General features: G+C 38.0%; 1 protein-coding gene across 10 annotated transcripts in view; it reads left to right on the forward strand.

Moving 5' to 3' along the window:
* Positions 1-14,526, forward strand: part of CCDC73 (coiled-coil domain containing 73) — a 59,340-nt gene that overhangs the window by 41,094 nt on the left and 3,720 nt on the right. For all 10 annotated transcript variants that reach the window (XM_083597893.1, XM_083597891.1, XM_083597896.1 and 7 more), the window contains 6 exons: positions 2,341-2,469; positions 2,943-3,002; positions 4,768-4,866; positions 8,090-8,200; positions 9,961-10,165; positions 12,089-13,543. In XM_083597893.1, the coding sequence (XP_083454019.1) occupies positions 2,341-2,469; positions 2,943-3,002; positions 4,768-4,866; positions 8,090-8,200; positions 9,961-10,165; positions 12,089-13,543 (2,059 nt within the window). The remainder of the gene's footprint in view (positions 1-2,340; positions 2,470-2,942; positions 3,003-4,767; positions 4,867-8,089; positions 8,201-9,960; positions 10,166-12,088; positions 13,544-14,526) is intronic.

Here is a 14,526-nt window from a genome sequence, read left to right on the forward strand (position 1 = left end):
TTCAGGAGGCATGCAGACTTAGGTTTTAACAGACCCTAGGGGAGGTGTGTTCTAAAACGAAGGAGTGGTCACCAAAAATATCTCCCTCTGTATCCTTGCTGTTTGAACTTTGTGATTATAATCAAGAACGGATGCTCAGCTCGTCTTAAAAGTCGCAGTGGATTTTATGTGAGAGATTAGTCTCACAGGTCTGTTAGGCCTGAGCCAGAAAGAGATTTGGAAGTCAAAGCCAGCAAGTAGAATTGTGCCTTGAAAGTAACAGGAATGCTCTGCAATTGTTTTATAGGCCCTTGGCAACATACTTGTGAGAGTAGGTGGGCTACACCAACTAGTATTTGTAAACAGACAGTGTAATGTATTAAGGGTGAATTGATATGACAGTGAATGATTGCATGGGCTTTTCCATGAATCCCATTAGCATCCAGTCAGTGGCGTAGCGTGGGTTGTCAGCACCCGGGGCAAGGCAAGTAATTTGCGCCCCCTAACCTGTGGATTTGCGCCCCCTAACCCGTGGATTTTCGCCCCCTAACCCATGGATTTGCCCTAACCCCAGATGTTGAGCCCGGTGCGGCCGGCACCCCCTGCACCCCCCACGCTACGCCACTGCATCCAGTTTTTATGTATACATACATACTTGTTCAGATTGTGGGCAGTTCAGGCTGTAGTCATAAGTCTTCAGAAACCAATGAACCCATACGCAAGTTGATACCTGGAGCTGGTATGGTGAAAAATTTGTAAAGAAACTGCCCTCTTCCCATCTCTCCTGGGGATGCGGCAATATTTCTGCAATGTCACTCCTTATCCCACTTCAAACTGCTAGGTACATTATATTCCTCTACTAGAGTTATGCAACAAAATAGCCCAGACAACAGCTTGAGCAACACCCAACTTTATGCAAACAGACGTCTCCTTTCTTTCCTCTCCCATGCATCCACCTGTGCTTCCCGAATCTGCTCCAGAGGGTCCCAGGGTTCTGCCAACTGCTTCTGTTCTGATGGTGGATGGGCACTGTTGGAACTCTCTGTGAACAGATTGCCCTCTGCCAGAACCATAGCAGCTGAGCAACCTCTCTAAGCTCTTTAGAACCCTTCCCCATCATCAACAGGCAAATAGATGCCAATACAAAAAAGAAACAGAATTTCCACAATAATTGAGTGTTTATTTTCCATACTGACAGGTTTTTGGGGAGGGGAGGAATGAGAATGAGATCAGTGTTTATGACAATAGTTTAGCATTCTTTTTTTTTTTTTTGCATTTTAATAGGGTGTACATCTTCTCATTGGCATACGGTGCCTTTTAAAATCCTTTCAAAAATTACCTGCATTTTATTAATTTTATTAAATTGGTAGCTTGGGTATTTGGGTAGCTTGGCATTCATAAAATTCAGCAGCTCAGATAATAACCATTTCTACTTTCCACTGTTATATGATTTTGTCCAGAACAGTTAAACTATTGGATTGTGATAAGGGGAAATTCCACTTTTATGAAGAAAAGTTAAACAGACCAAACTTAGTTGCTGCTAGATAAAACTATTGCCATTCTGAATGCTTGGTTCAGTGCTGTGGCATCATGAAGAATTCTTGATATTATCTACAAACAGCATTCATAACCTTTGCTATTTGTCTGAGTAAACGTCAGAGCACTCAAGGAGAGAGAGATACTGAACAGGCTACCCCATACAAAAGAGGGAGGGGTGGGGGAAAGATGCAATATTTATGACTCCAGAGACTATACATTGTAATTTAATAAGATCAAAGCCTGTACTGTTTATTTGCTGTACTAGTTGCTTTAAACAAGCTAGGAAGGGCAGCAGACAGAATTGTGAAATAAATATAGTTGCAAAATATTAACATTTTAAAGGTAAACACAGGTCAAATATATTAAACTAATGTATTCTTAACTCTTCTGGGATGAAGCAGTGAGAGTACTTAGAATAATTAGTGATCTTCGTTTCTCCTTCTGTCAGTTGTTTAGAGCTCTTGTGGACCTTCTGGTATCATTGCAACACACAGTATCAGCCACAAACTAATGCAATGTTCATTTATTTCTAGTTATAAAAAGGGCAACAGTGAAGCATTAAAAACACCTATTTTTGTGAAAGCAGTGTAAATCTAAAATGTAAAAAACGTATGGGTAACCACACAAGGGACCTGTAACTGTGAAACATCATTTCAAAGATAAGCTGTCACTGTCAATTTTATTTATATTTAATGCCATTAATATTCTTGTCTCTGTATTTTGCTTAGAAGGGCATTAGTTGGAGGCAGAAAGATGTTTTGTCTTGCTCGGCATTGCAGAAATAATCTTGGGTGAACTATTTATGGTTGTTTCCTTATTAAGGAGCTAAAGAAAGTTACAGCAGACTTGATAAGGTCCAATGTCACTTGTCAGCACAGAGTGGGAGATGAAAATCTCAATCTTACAGCAAAGGAATGGGAGTTGAAAGAGCTACAGCAAAAATATTCAATGGTATTTGATAATTATTTTTTGCCAGTTAAAGATTTCATGTTATTTATAAAAAATAGATCTATACTGATATTTTAATAGGTGTTTTCAGTGTGGTAGCACTGTTTTAAATTCTATAGTACTAGGCAACTATAGTAAATATGCAGTGCAGAGCACTGTTAAGTAGTTTAATTTAATAGTTCCTATATATAGTATAGTGTATAGTATATGGTGATGCTGGGTGTTAAAATCCTTTTATATTTTTCTGGGTAAAATCTGTTATAATACTGTTGAATGGTAAACATGGCTATATAATATTGTTAGGGTACAATCCAATTGCACTTTGCATCCTCCCATTACCTCCTACACTCACTGCTCTGTATACAGGAGTTTCCTGTTATCTGACCCCTCTTTTCTGCACTTTCTCTCTCTCATGGGGTGCTGTGCTTGCAGCACAAACCATAAGGGGCCAATGACATGATTTATTTCATTTATAGGAGAGAGAATTTAATATAAGACTCACTGAAGAAAATGCACAACTTAAGGAAGAAAAGCAGGTAATTTATATATTAAGAATATATTATATATCAATGACATTTATTAAGACCGTGTGCAATTAAAATTACAGCTTTGTATAGTAAACTTTGTAGTTTTCTGAGATATGTATACTTTTAGGCCTTTTTTATTTGCTGTGTTAATGATGTGGTTGAACAGTTCCTTTTGTACCATAGCCCAGCTAGTATGAAGTTCCAAGATGTTAAGTAACTGATGGCAGTCATTAAGCCATGTTGTCAAAGGATGAATCCATATAAAGTTAAAATAAGAGTGCTTAGAGTCCTATGGCCTGGGGGGGAAATGTACGACCATTGTTGATAAGGCCTTCCCTGGTTACTCAGATATACAGTTGAATCAGGACTGACCCACCCATGAGACAAGGTGAGGCGACCACTTCAGGTGGCAGGATCCACAGGGACAGCAGATCCTGTCTCCAAAGAATGCATTGCCTGCTGCTGCTGTGAAACAGCTGCAGCACACTCCTTGGATCTGCCATGTTGGAAGCTCCCCCTTGCCACCTTTACAGCGACCTCTAGGTGAATAGGAGGCACAGCTGGTCTCCTCCCATTCTCCCCTTGTTCCTGATGTAGGTATTCACTCACTCATTCTTCCCTGGTGGTGGCGGTGGTGCCATTTTGTGGCTTGCCTCAGATACCAAAGTGTCTTCGGCTGGCTCTGAGTTGAATCCAAACATTTCTATTCAGAAGTAAGCCCCATTAAGTTCAGCGAGACATACTCTCACGTAAGTGTATGCAAGATTGCAGCCTTATAGTCAAAGGATGCTCCTTGACCTTATCATCACAACTGAAACTTTAGATTCTAGCAGTGGGTTGGGAGCACTTTACTACCAAAATTTCAACTCCCAGCTCCCCAAGACATATGCATGAGATTGTAGCCTTGAATTGTGGGTGTTGTGCTTTACCTAATCTGCTAATGCATTTTAAGAAAACTAAGAAAACATTTTATTGCTATAGAAATGGTAAACAAACACTACACAAATACTTTATAATAGTAAGCCTACTCAAAGACAAGCTAAATTAGTATGTATGCATTTATTTGGACAAGGTGTTTAATCTGTAAAACATTTGTGTGAGTTTTACTACTGGCATTATAGATGTTTGATTTCAGTGTATTTTGAATTGAGAATCTCAATTATATAACTACTTTAAATCATATACAATGAGTTTGGTGATCTAATACTTGTTTTCACAATGCATGATACAAATTTGCATGACTTAGAGCATCTCTAGTATTGAAACCTGAAGACCCAAGAAACATATTAATTTGATGTGAAATAATACATCCTGAATTGGTAATGCTGTTTAGGTTTACCAATAGAACTTTACTGACGTGACTGTTAAATTATGAACCTGTAATTAGTTATCTTTATATAATTTTTTCCCCTCCCCCCAATATTGTGCATGTTGCTTGGAAGCTCAGAATGGTCTAGCATCTTCATAGTAATGGGAGCAATAAAACGCTGAATTTCAGCTGCAGCAGTTTGAGACTTCAAGTTGTATGAGATTAACCACTACTTCATACCCCTCTGACCTTCAAGCCAATATGCCATTATATTCTCCCAGTCTTTTACCTTTGACATTCAGGATAAGGAGGCCTCTGGTTATGATTGAACCATCTTCCTGCACAAGTATAACAATAGCATCATTTAAATAAAGAAGTTACAAATATATATGCATATCCTGTTGTGCTCAGCTTTACAGAATAATCCTGTCATTTAAAAGAGAATGCATTTCTTTTATTAAAAAGGAAATGATTGCGTCTCTACAACATATGCAGCAACTGCTCTGCAGACAAACTGAAGCTAATGCCAGAATGTCATTGAATGAACTAGAAGAAGCATGTCAGGTCAGATAGTTCTTGATTAGAAACTTGATGGCAATCTGCTAAATAATTTTATAAAAATGGTTGTTGTTGTTACCCACCCCCTTCACCCTAAGATCCCAGGACAGGTTACATTTTATAATAAAACATTAAAAACAAATTACAAGATTTAAAATACTTTAGAAAGTATTTTAAACTTGTTAAAAAGATTTGTCATATGCTCTTTAGAACTTAAGACTGTCACCCTATCAGGCTGAACCCTGATGGCTTTCCATAGAGCAGGATGAGGCAACATGATGATTATAGTAAATTTCAATTTTAGTACTTTAGGATATGCACTATTCTTCCATGCATATTTCTCCAAAGCACAGTGTTGCGATCATGAAGGGGGTCCTTTCCCCACTGCTATTGACCAGGTGTGCTTATACTCTGCTGAATGCAATGGAATCTGCCTGGCTATTTCTGACAAAATGGGGGCCTCACATATTTCATATACTAGATCTCCTAGTGTGCAACATACTATAACCAGGCTTTTTGTTGAGTCAGCATGTATGCCAGGGGTCTGAAAATGAGTATGTTGCTATTTAGACAGCACCTATTTAGACAAGGTTACCATGTCAGCAGTTTATAAACTTATGAATGGGAGAAAGCAGAAGATAAAAGCAGTTCTCACAGTACTAGAATGCAGGGTCAAATCAGTGAGTTAAAAGGCAGCTAGTTAAGTGCAACAGAATGAGGGCCTTTTTCAACCAAAGACATAGTAGGATTGCATCTAGTGTAAATGCTGCATGAATGGAAAGAGCTTCCATTCATGGAAGGAAAGTTGCACTCATGGAAGGATCCCATCCATATGTATAAATCTCTTCTGTTCCTGGAGGTTATTACAGTGGATGCAACCTCTAGTTAAGAGGTGTGATGATGGCCATGGCTGCTATATTGGCTTTAAAATACCCCAATTAGGCAAATTAATGGAGAATAGGTCTACAAACAACTGTTAGACAGTTGAAAGGAATGAAATCTCCATGTTTGGAGGCAACATACGTCTGTTTACCAGATGCTTGAGACAAACAGGGATGGCCATCCGTTATGCTCTGCTAGTATGCTTCCAGAAGCCTTTGCCTGACCATAGCAGAGAAAGAATGATGGCTCTTTAGTCTAATACAGCAGCAAACTTTGCACATCCTTTCTGTCAGATTTGTAATTTGTTCTTATGCTGGTAGACAAAAGAATCTTCCTATAATATAACCAGCTTAGAGTAGTTCTATCAGCAATTTAACTAGTAGTGCATTCAGCAAAACTGCATAATGATGGTATCAGGAACCAGTATCAGACAATACTCTGCTACCTACGGTATGTGAGTGTTGGTGGTGGGAATCATGCCTCCCACTCATTGCATCAGTTCCCTTTCTGAGGCCAAAGGACATCCACATGTGAATATAATACTTTAATGAAGCATACACGTTAAATGCAATGTATGTAGGCTTGGATAGCATAGTTTATATGTTTTAGATAAAATTTAGTAATTGACCATGTGATCTGGGCCTGTGTATTTATGCCCTGTTGAAAATATATAGCTGTGCAAGGATGCCTTGCATCCATGTAGGTGGAAGAGCTGTATTGTGTTTGCAGGGACGGAAGAAGTACAGGCGGTGACCATTCTAGGTGTGTCCAATTGATGCATGGTTGCTGACACGTAGATCTTTTTGGATTCGTAAAAGAGCGGAATGGGTTTACGCATGCGGGCCCAGGAATGGAAATTGGTTCAAACAGGGCCAGAGTTTTAGAATCCTGAGTAACGAATCTTGACCTCTGTTTCCATTGATTTTTAAAATGATTTTACATTTCACTTTTCTATAAAATCTGTGAAAGATTTTTTTTAAAAAAAAATCTCTCAAGCAGTAAATGGAACCATATAGAGGGATAATTGCATGGAAAGGATACGTCAGGTCTCTTTTCTCCCTCAAGCATTCTATATGTTCTGATTCATTTAAAAAGAAAGCAACAACAGCAAAATTCAAAACTGTCTGTGCAGTATCCCGACCACAATTAGCGAAGGCATCTATCAATCTAGATGGACTCCACTGGCCATGCTGGCTGGAGCTGTTGAGTCCAGCACCATCTGGAGGGCCACACATTACCCACATTCTAGATAAATCTTACACTTTTTTCTTTCATTCTCCAAATAATTACCATAGTGTGCATAGTCAACAGTGTTTCAGAAATGTTCAGTGTCGTATAGGTTCAGAAGTACTGTCTGTAGAAAAAGGCAACGCAGCAAATAATTAATTTTGAAAGAGAGCTTTTATGGACTCTTCCCAACCCCAGAAATGGTTTTAAAGAATCACAGAAACTGTGCATAGTCACCATTTATCTAAATGCACTAACACTGTTTACATTGGCAAATTTGATCACATCATCTTATATTAGGTAGTGGATACACTGGGTTGTATCCCTTTTATTCATTTTTCAAAAATGTGAAGAGGGCAAAACTGTATAGTACCTGAGAGATGTATGAGAATTTTACTACTGATTTATGCAAGATTACTTTAATTTATCAATGTGACAGCAAAGCTGACAATGAGTTAATCCAGAAATGTTAAGACAAGTATGGCAGTTTAAAATCCTTCTTAGTGTACTGCCTTGCACACTGCTTGTGCTATGTAAATGTGAAGTAGCAGTAGGAATAGCATACCAGTATTCTTTTAACACAGATTTAATTTCATTGAACCAACTTAAAAATGAAATAGGAAAATCAAACAAGAAAAACTACAGACTGGAATTTTTGCAGTGGTGTTTCACAGTCCTTAAGTTAATCTGAACTCTATATTATATGGAATGTTAATAAAATTCAGGTTTGATTATTGTAATAAAAATATGTTCTAGGATGTGCTGTAGTGTTTATCTTCGCAAACAAAGGTTTAGAATGTGCTACATTTCATATTTCTTAGCTCTGCACTTTATATTACTTTTTCAGCACATTAAAACTTATGCAGTGAAACTGAATAATGGCAAGTATTTTTATACCCTTTTATAGCCATTTCTTTTTCATAACCTCCCCCTGTTTCCTGTTAGCTAAACTATAAGCACCTTTCTGTTAATTTATGAAAATTATTGTTGTGATAGCACATTATCACTGATCTGTATGGCACTTTCAGCATGTTAGAAGAAAAGGTCCAAGCAACATAAAACACATCAAAATTCATTAATGTGGTATTGATTATTTTTTGGATAATTAATTTTATTGCAGACCCTTGAAAGAGATAATGAGCTGCAAAGGGAGAAGGCAAAAGAAAATGGAGAAAAGTTCTTTAATCTTCAGAATGAATATGAGAAAACACAAGCAACTTGGAAAAATGAAGTAAGGTCCCGTCCCCCCCATTTAAATACTACTGAATTAACAAGGTTACCAGGAAGTAAGAAAAACATTTAAAATAATTCCAAAAGTTCAAGAAGCTATTATTAACTAAAACAAGAACAGGCATATTTTAGAAACCCATCTAGTTCTTACATTGGAGACATTAGAATAATTGTATAAGAGCTTTTAGGTATCTCAGTACGAGATACGTTTTCCTCAACTATGACAGGACCTCAGTGAATTGAAAGATTTATCCATAGTTACTTCTTGTATACTTTTAGATTTCTAATCCAGAGGAACAAATCCAAGTATCAAAACTGATTTCTGTACATTTCTACTATAAGTAAGAAATACTGCCTTGAGTGGAGGATGCCAATATTGGTGGGGTTGTTACTGAAGATTTCAGCCTTGCTGTCCTTTTCAATATGGCCTGGCCTCTTGATTCTAGACATATCCATGTAGCTCAGGAAAATGTACAAAATGTAAAAGGAAGGCCATCAGTCAAGGACCTTCTCTTTCTTAAACTCAGGGATTCCATTTTAAGAATTTTAGTTCATTTTTTTCTTAGCAGTGTTCCTTTGTGTGTGGAAGCATTGTGCTGGAGCACTTGCTCCCCCCAGTCTCACCTTGAATACAGATTCTGGAGCCCTTGAAGTTCAGAGCTGAGTGTAAATACAGTATAGACAAATATACTGTAAGGGGTGGTAATCCAGAGGCCTTTACAAAGGCAGCCACCCTGACGGTTGGTTCCATTTCCACCCATTGAATGGTCATCTTGCGCCTTCCATATTAATTACTTAATGTTGAAAGAACTGCATTTGGAATACTGTTTACAATTGTTGTCACCTCCCCTCAAGAAGGGTATTGCAGTTGAAGAAGGTCCAGAAAAGTGCACCTTAAGTGATCAAGGGGGAAGGGAGCAAAACTCCTATGAAGAAAGATTGTAGAATTTGGGACTATTTGGTTTAGAGAAAAGGTAAGCGAGAGGCGACATGATAGAAGTTTATAAAATTATGCATGGCACATAGAAAATGGATAGAGAAAAGTTTTTATTCCTCCCTCATAACACTAGAAATTGTGGACAGCCAATGTAGCAGAATGCTGGAAGAATCATGACAGAGAAAATACTTCTTCAGAGAGCATAGAAAAGGAAATCGATCCCATAGGATGCAGGGATGGCACCCCAACTTGGATGGCTTTAAAAGAGGATTAGAAAAAAATTCATGGAGGCTGTGTTCTATCTCTGAATACTAGGCGCTGGGAATCATAAGTGGGCAGAGTGCTGCTGGGCTCATTTCCTGCTTGCAGGCTTCCCACAGACATCTGGTTGAGCACAGTGAGAACAGGATGATGGACTGGATGGGCCATTGGCCATTGATTCAACAGGCTTATCTTATGTTCTTTTGTGGAGGGGTGCCAACAGTTGCTGAAGAGGGGAGCAAATTTCATAGAGGTGTAAATGGCTGTGAAATACAGTGGTACCTTGGGTTACAGACACTTCAGGTTACAGACGCTTCAGGTTACAGACTCTGCTAACCCAGAAATAGTACCTCGGGTTAAGAACTTTGCTTCAGAATGTGAACAGAAATAGCGCAGCGGCAGCGGGAGGCCCCATTAGCTAAAGTGGGACCTCAGGTTAAGAACAGTTTCAGGTTAAGAACAGACCTCCAGAACAAATTAAGTTCTTAACCCGAGGTACCACTGTACCCATTTTCCCATTTCAGCTCAGTAGTAATAGAAACGTGCTCTTTTTTTAATTGCAGGTTGCCGAGACAGGTTATGAAAATCAAATGCATACAAGCCAAACAGGAAACAAATATACAGAAAAATCAAAAGAAGTTACTAATAATCTTGAACAAAGAGACATTGGATTAAAAACTACTCGGTCTTTGAATTTGGATGAAATAAAAGCAAAACAAAGCAATACTGATATAAACACAGGGGAAGAGGAATCAATCAGTGTTGAAGGTATATGTGTGTGTCTGTGTGTGTGTGTGTGTGTGTGTAATTACCGTATTAAAAAAAACAGTCCAGAAGATGTTGATCTAAACTAAGTGTGCTAAAGAAAAACTAAAATAAAATAATTATTTTTTAGCTATGGTAACTAAAATATATAGGCTAAAATGTATTATCAGAATCCTAATACCCTCACCCTGATAGCCATGAGAGCATTAGCACCCCCACACCACCCAACAAATAATTGTGGGTGGGGAATAGGATGTCTGCGCTGCTTAACTTACTTCAGCAGGACAGAACAAAGCCTGGCTGATAAAACTATGAGATGCCAAGTAAGGGCAATGAGATTATGGATTTCAAGGGTATGGAATGAGTGAAAAGCTAGGAATGAAATCTTACAGTAAAACAAACAGGGCTGCTGGTGTTCTAGACAAAGTTCTGGGCCTTAGTGATCAATTTAAAACTGACTTCTGATTGACATCCATCCGAGAGTTCTTAAAGAACTGAAATGTGTAATTGTTTTATCTTCTAATAAAAGATGTAATTTGCCACTAAAATCGCCTTCCATATATCCGATGACTAGTAAGTAGTCAATGTGACACCAACTTCTAAAAAGAGATGAAGAGGGGATCCAGGCAATTACAGGCTGGTTATTTTAACATCTGTTCCAGGACAACTGGTGGAACGATTATTAAAGATAGAATTATCAAGAATATAGAAGAACAAATCTTGCTGAAGCTGAACAAGAATAGCTTTTGCAAGGATCACTCACTAATACAATCATAGAATTGTAGAGTTGGAAGGGACCCTGAGAATCATCTAGTCCAACTCACTGCAGTGCAGGAATATGCAGCTGTCCTATACAGGGATCAAACCTGTAACCTTGGTGTTTTCAGCACCACGCTCTCATCAATTGAGCTATCTTTTAGATTTCTTTCAGAGTGAAAACAAGCGGTCTTTACTTATATTTTCAAAAAGATTTTGATAAGTTCCCTCACCAAAGAATCCCGAATAAGCTTAGCAGTCATAGAATTAGAGGTGAGGTCCCTTTGCAGAACAGTAACTGGTTAAGGAATAGGAATTAGGAGTAAATGAACAGTTCTCCCAATGGAGTCTTCCTGAGATCAGTATTGGGACTTTTGCTGTTTAAGTTTTTCATAAATGAGAAAGAGTTATGGGTGAGCACTGAAGTAACCAAATTTGTTCATGGTATCAAATAGTTCAGTGTGGTCAAAAAGGGATAGCAAGGAGCTGCAAAAGGATGTCTCAGACTGGGTTAATGGGCAGTAAAATAGCAAATGTGATTCAATTTAAGTGTGAAATGATGCACATTCTGGGGGGGAAATCCTATTATTTACATATATACTAATGGGGTCTGAATTTGATGCAACTGGCCAGGAATGAGACCTTGTGGTCCTAGTGGACTGATGAAGATGTCAACCCAGTGTGTGGCTGCTTTGAAAAAGGGATTGAAAATATAAGTGCCAATATCATAATGCCATTATACAAACCTATGGTGCAGCCACACTTGGAATACTGGTCATTTCGGCACAAAATGGATATTGCAGAGTTGGAAAAAGTACAGAAAGGACAACCAAGAAGATCAAGGAGTTGGAGTAACTCTTCTAATAGGGTCTTTTTTAATTTAGAAATTAAAGTTCTAACATTAGAACTCAGAGCCATCCAATAAAGCTGAACATTGGAAGATTCGGGACAGATAAAAGATAGTACTTCTTCACAAATTGCATAGTTAGGACTTGGCTCCCACAATATGTAGTGATTGATAGCCACCTACTTGGATGGCTTTAAAAGAGGATTAGACAAATTCATGGAGGAACTAACTATGATTAAAGTGTCAATACATTGCTTATATGAACTATATTTGAAAGCATTCATCCTTCTAATTTTCATCATTAAAATCTTTTCACCCAACAGATTTGGATTGTTTTGAGAATATTATGAATGAAGACAATGCGGTTTGCCATTTCAATAAAAATCGAAAGGAGGCTTCTCCAAGCAAAGTTATCTGCACAGCTCATTTCATTACTCCAGAACTAACTTATGGGTCAGGTGTTGCTGGGTGTGGAGGAACAGCAGCCGAAGGAAAAGAAGACAGAAAGGAATTTGATAAAATACAGACAAGGATAGAAGTAAACTCCTCAAACAGTTGCTATTCATTGGTGGAAGAACCCAAGATGCTCTTAGAAAGCACTGCAACTTTGGATTGTTCTACTCTAGATACTGATCATTGTACTAAACTCAATGAGCATCTAGAGAGAAATGTAAGGAATAATTTTATTTTTGAGATAAATGAAAATATTAACAATGCACCCCATGAGGGAGCTTCTTCCACAAATAAGGCACTCGCTGAAGAACCCAAAGTTCAGGATATTGCTACTAGTGAGGAAATTACAAATGGCCTCTTGAAGACTGAAATTAGTTCCATCTTGTCACAAAAGGTGGAGAATAATTACACAAACCTGCACAATGTGTGCTTTGATAGATATGATGACATTTGTAAAGAAACACCAAGTCAGAGCTCCAGTTCCACAATTTCCAATATTCTTTTATGTAAAGAGAGTAATACTAATCCTGAAGAAATACATAGTGATAATGCATTCGAAAACAACAAATGCTGTGAACAAAGTAGTACTTGCAGCACACGAGAGAAAATTCCACCTTCACCTGCTTCCTCAAATGACAATTTAGGTGTAAATACTCTGATTACCACTGATGGGAACATGAATCATCTGCCTCTAATTATGGATTTTAATTTAAATGCTGAAAACTCATCTAAATATATAAATGACATACCAAGCAGACAATCTGATAAAGATGATTCCATACTGACAGAAGTCACAGAAGAGACACCTGAAAGTACAAACGAGTCTTTGTCTCTTAACCCTGGAAATGTATGTGAATCTCAGATTGAAGATTTGAAAGTTAATAAATTTGCAGAAGATGAAAAAAAGGAATTGCATACATCCAAAACTACATGTGAACAATCCTTTGTGGTTTGTGAGAAACAGGGCACACAAATAAAAGAAAGGGAAGAACCATCAAGTAGTCCAGACACAAGGGAAATGGTTGTGAAAGGAAGCACAGAAGAATCATGTTCGTTATCCATAAAGACAAGAGAAGATTTAGTAAACAGAAGTGGATGGCCACCCTTTGACTCTGCAACTATGGATAAAAAAGCAGAAAAAACTTCAGCAGACTCAAATTTACCAAGGGTATGTGAAGGTGAAATTCGCACAGTTTGCAATTCAACTTCCAAAAAGGTTCCGTCTTTGAAAGAAAAGCTACTTTCGCAAGAAGTTAAAAAACAAAGTTCATGGGAAGTAGAGCAGACTATGAATATGAATGCTGCTGTAAGAGAAGATACATTAGGTAAGACATTAAGTGTTTTGTTTTGTTTGGCTTATTATAGTTCTATGCCACTTTTCATTTGAATGAATCCCAAAGCAGCTTACAAAAAATAGTAGTAACAACATCACAAATAAAGCATAAGTTGTGTAGAATAAGTAACAAATAATCAGTGAAAGTTACAATCTATAAAACACTGTTAACTAAACAACTAAAAAATAAGCTAAACATCAAAACTGAAGCAAAAGTTGCATTATATTTTTAATGCAGCATTTATAATCTATAAGACAAAATAAACTTTGAGAAAATAGCCCGAAAATAAACTGAGCACTGTTATGTTCATACACATACTCTCTGCACCCCCTTAACTCAGAATCTTTCACTCTTATTCAGCTCATTAAAATGCATATACACATAAAGCCCATGGCAGCAACTCTCTTCTGAAGGACTCTGGCTGGAAGTGGGGCAGCACAGATGAAACTACCTACCTGCTGATGGCAAACAGTCGCTCTCCCCTGACAGTTCTTGCTCTGGAAGCAGCTCCCTTATGAAGGCTCCTAGGGCTGAAGCGTAGGTCTCCAGCTGTATTTGGACTACAGTTCCTGTCATCCCTGACCACTGGTCCTGCTAGCTTGGGATGATGGGAGTTGTAGTCCAACAGCAGCTGGAGTCCCAAGTTTGGGAAACCCTCCTTTAGAAGAGTAAAAAGGCTGAGAGTATGGGCCCCTTTACAGGTGTAGGGCTTGGTGCAATTTTACCATCTGCACCCTTATACACCCTTGCTACATTTGAAGGTGTAAACATCTATTTTGATTGGCTACCGACCTTGTTTGGACATTTGGATGGCATATCAATTTGTATGTGTAAATTAAAATGGATGCAGTGGTGGTCATTGTATGGTTAACGCAAGCTGATCTGGTTCTCTTCTCTTTTCTTCTTTATAAATTTGCAATAAAAGACCCAAATCAAACAACAACCAAAAGTAAACATAAACTTAGAATATATTT

This window comes from Podarcis filfolensis (assembly GCF_964270895.1).
Source record: "Podarcis filfolensis genome assembly, chromosome: 1".
Lineage (NCBI taxonomy): Eukaryota > Metazoa > Chordata > Lepidosauria > Squamata > Lacertidae > Podarcis > Podarcis filfolensis.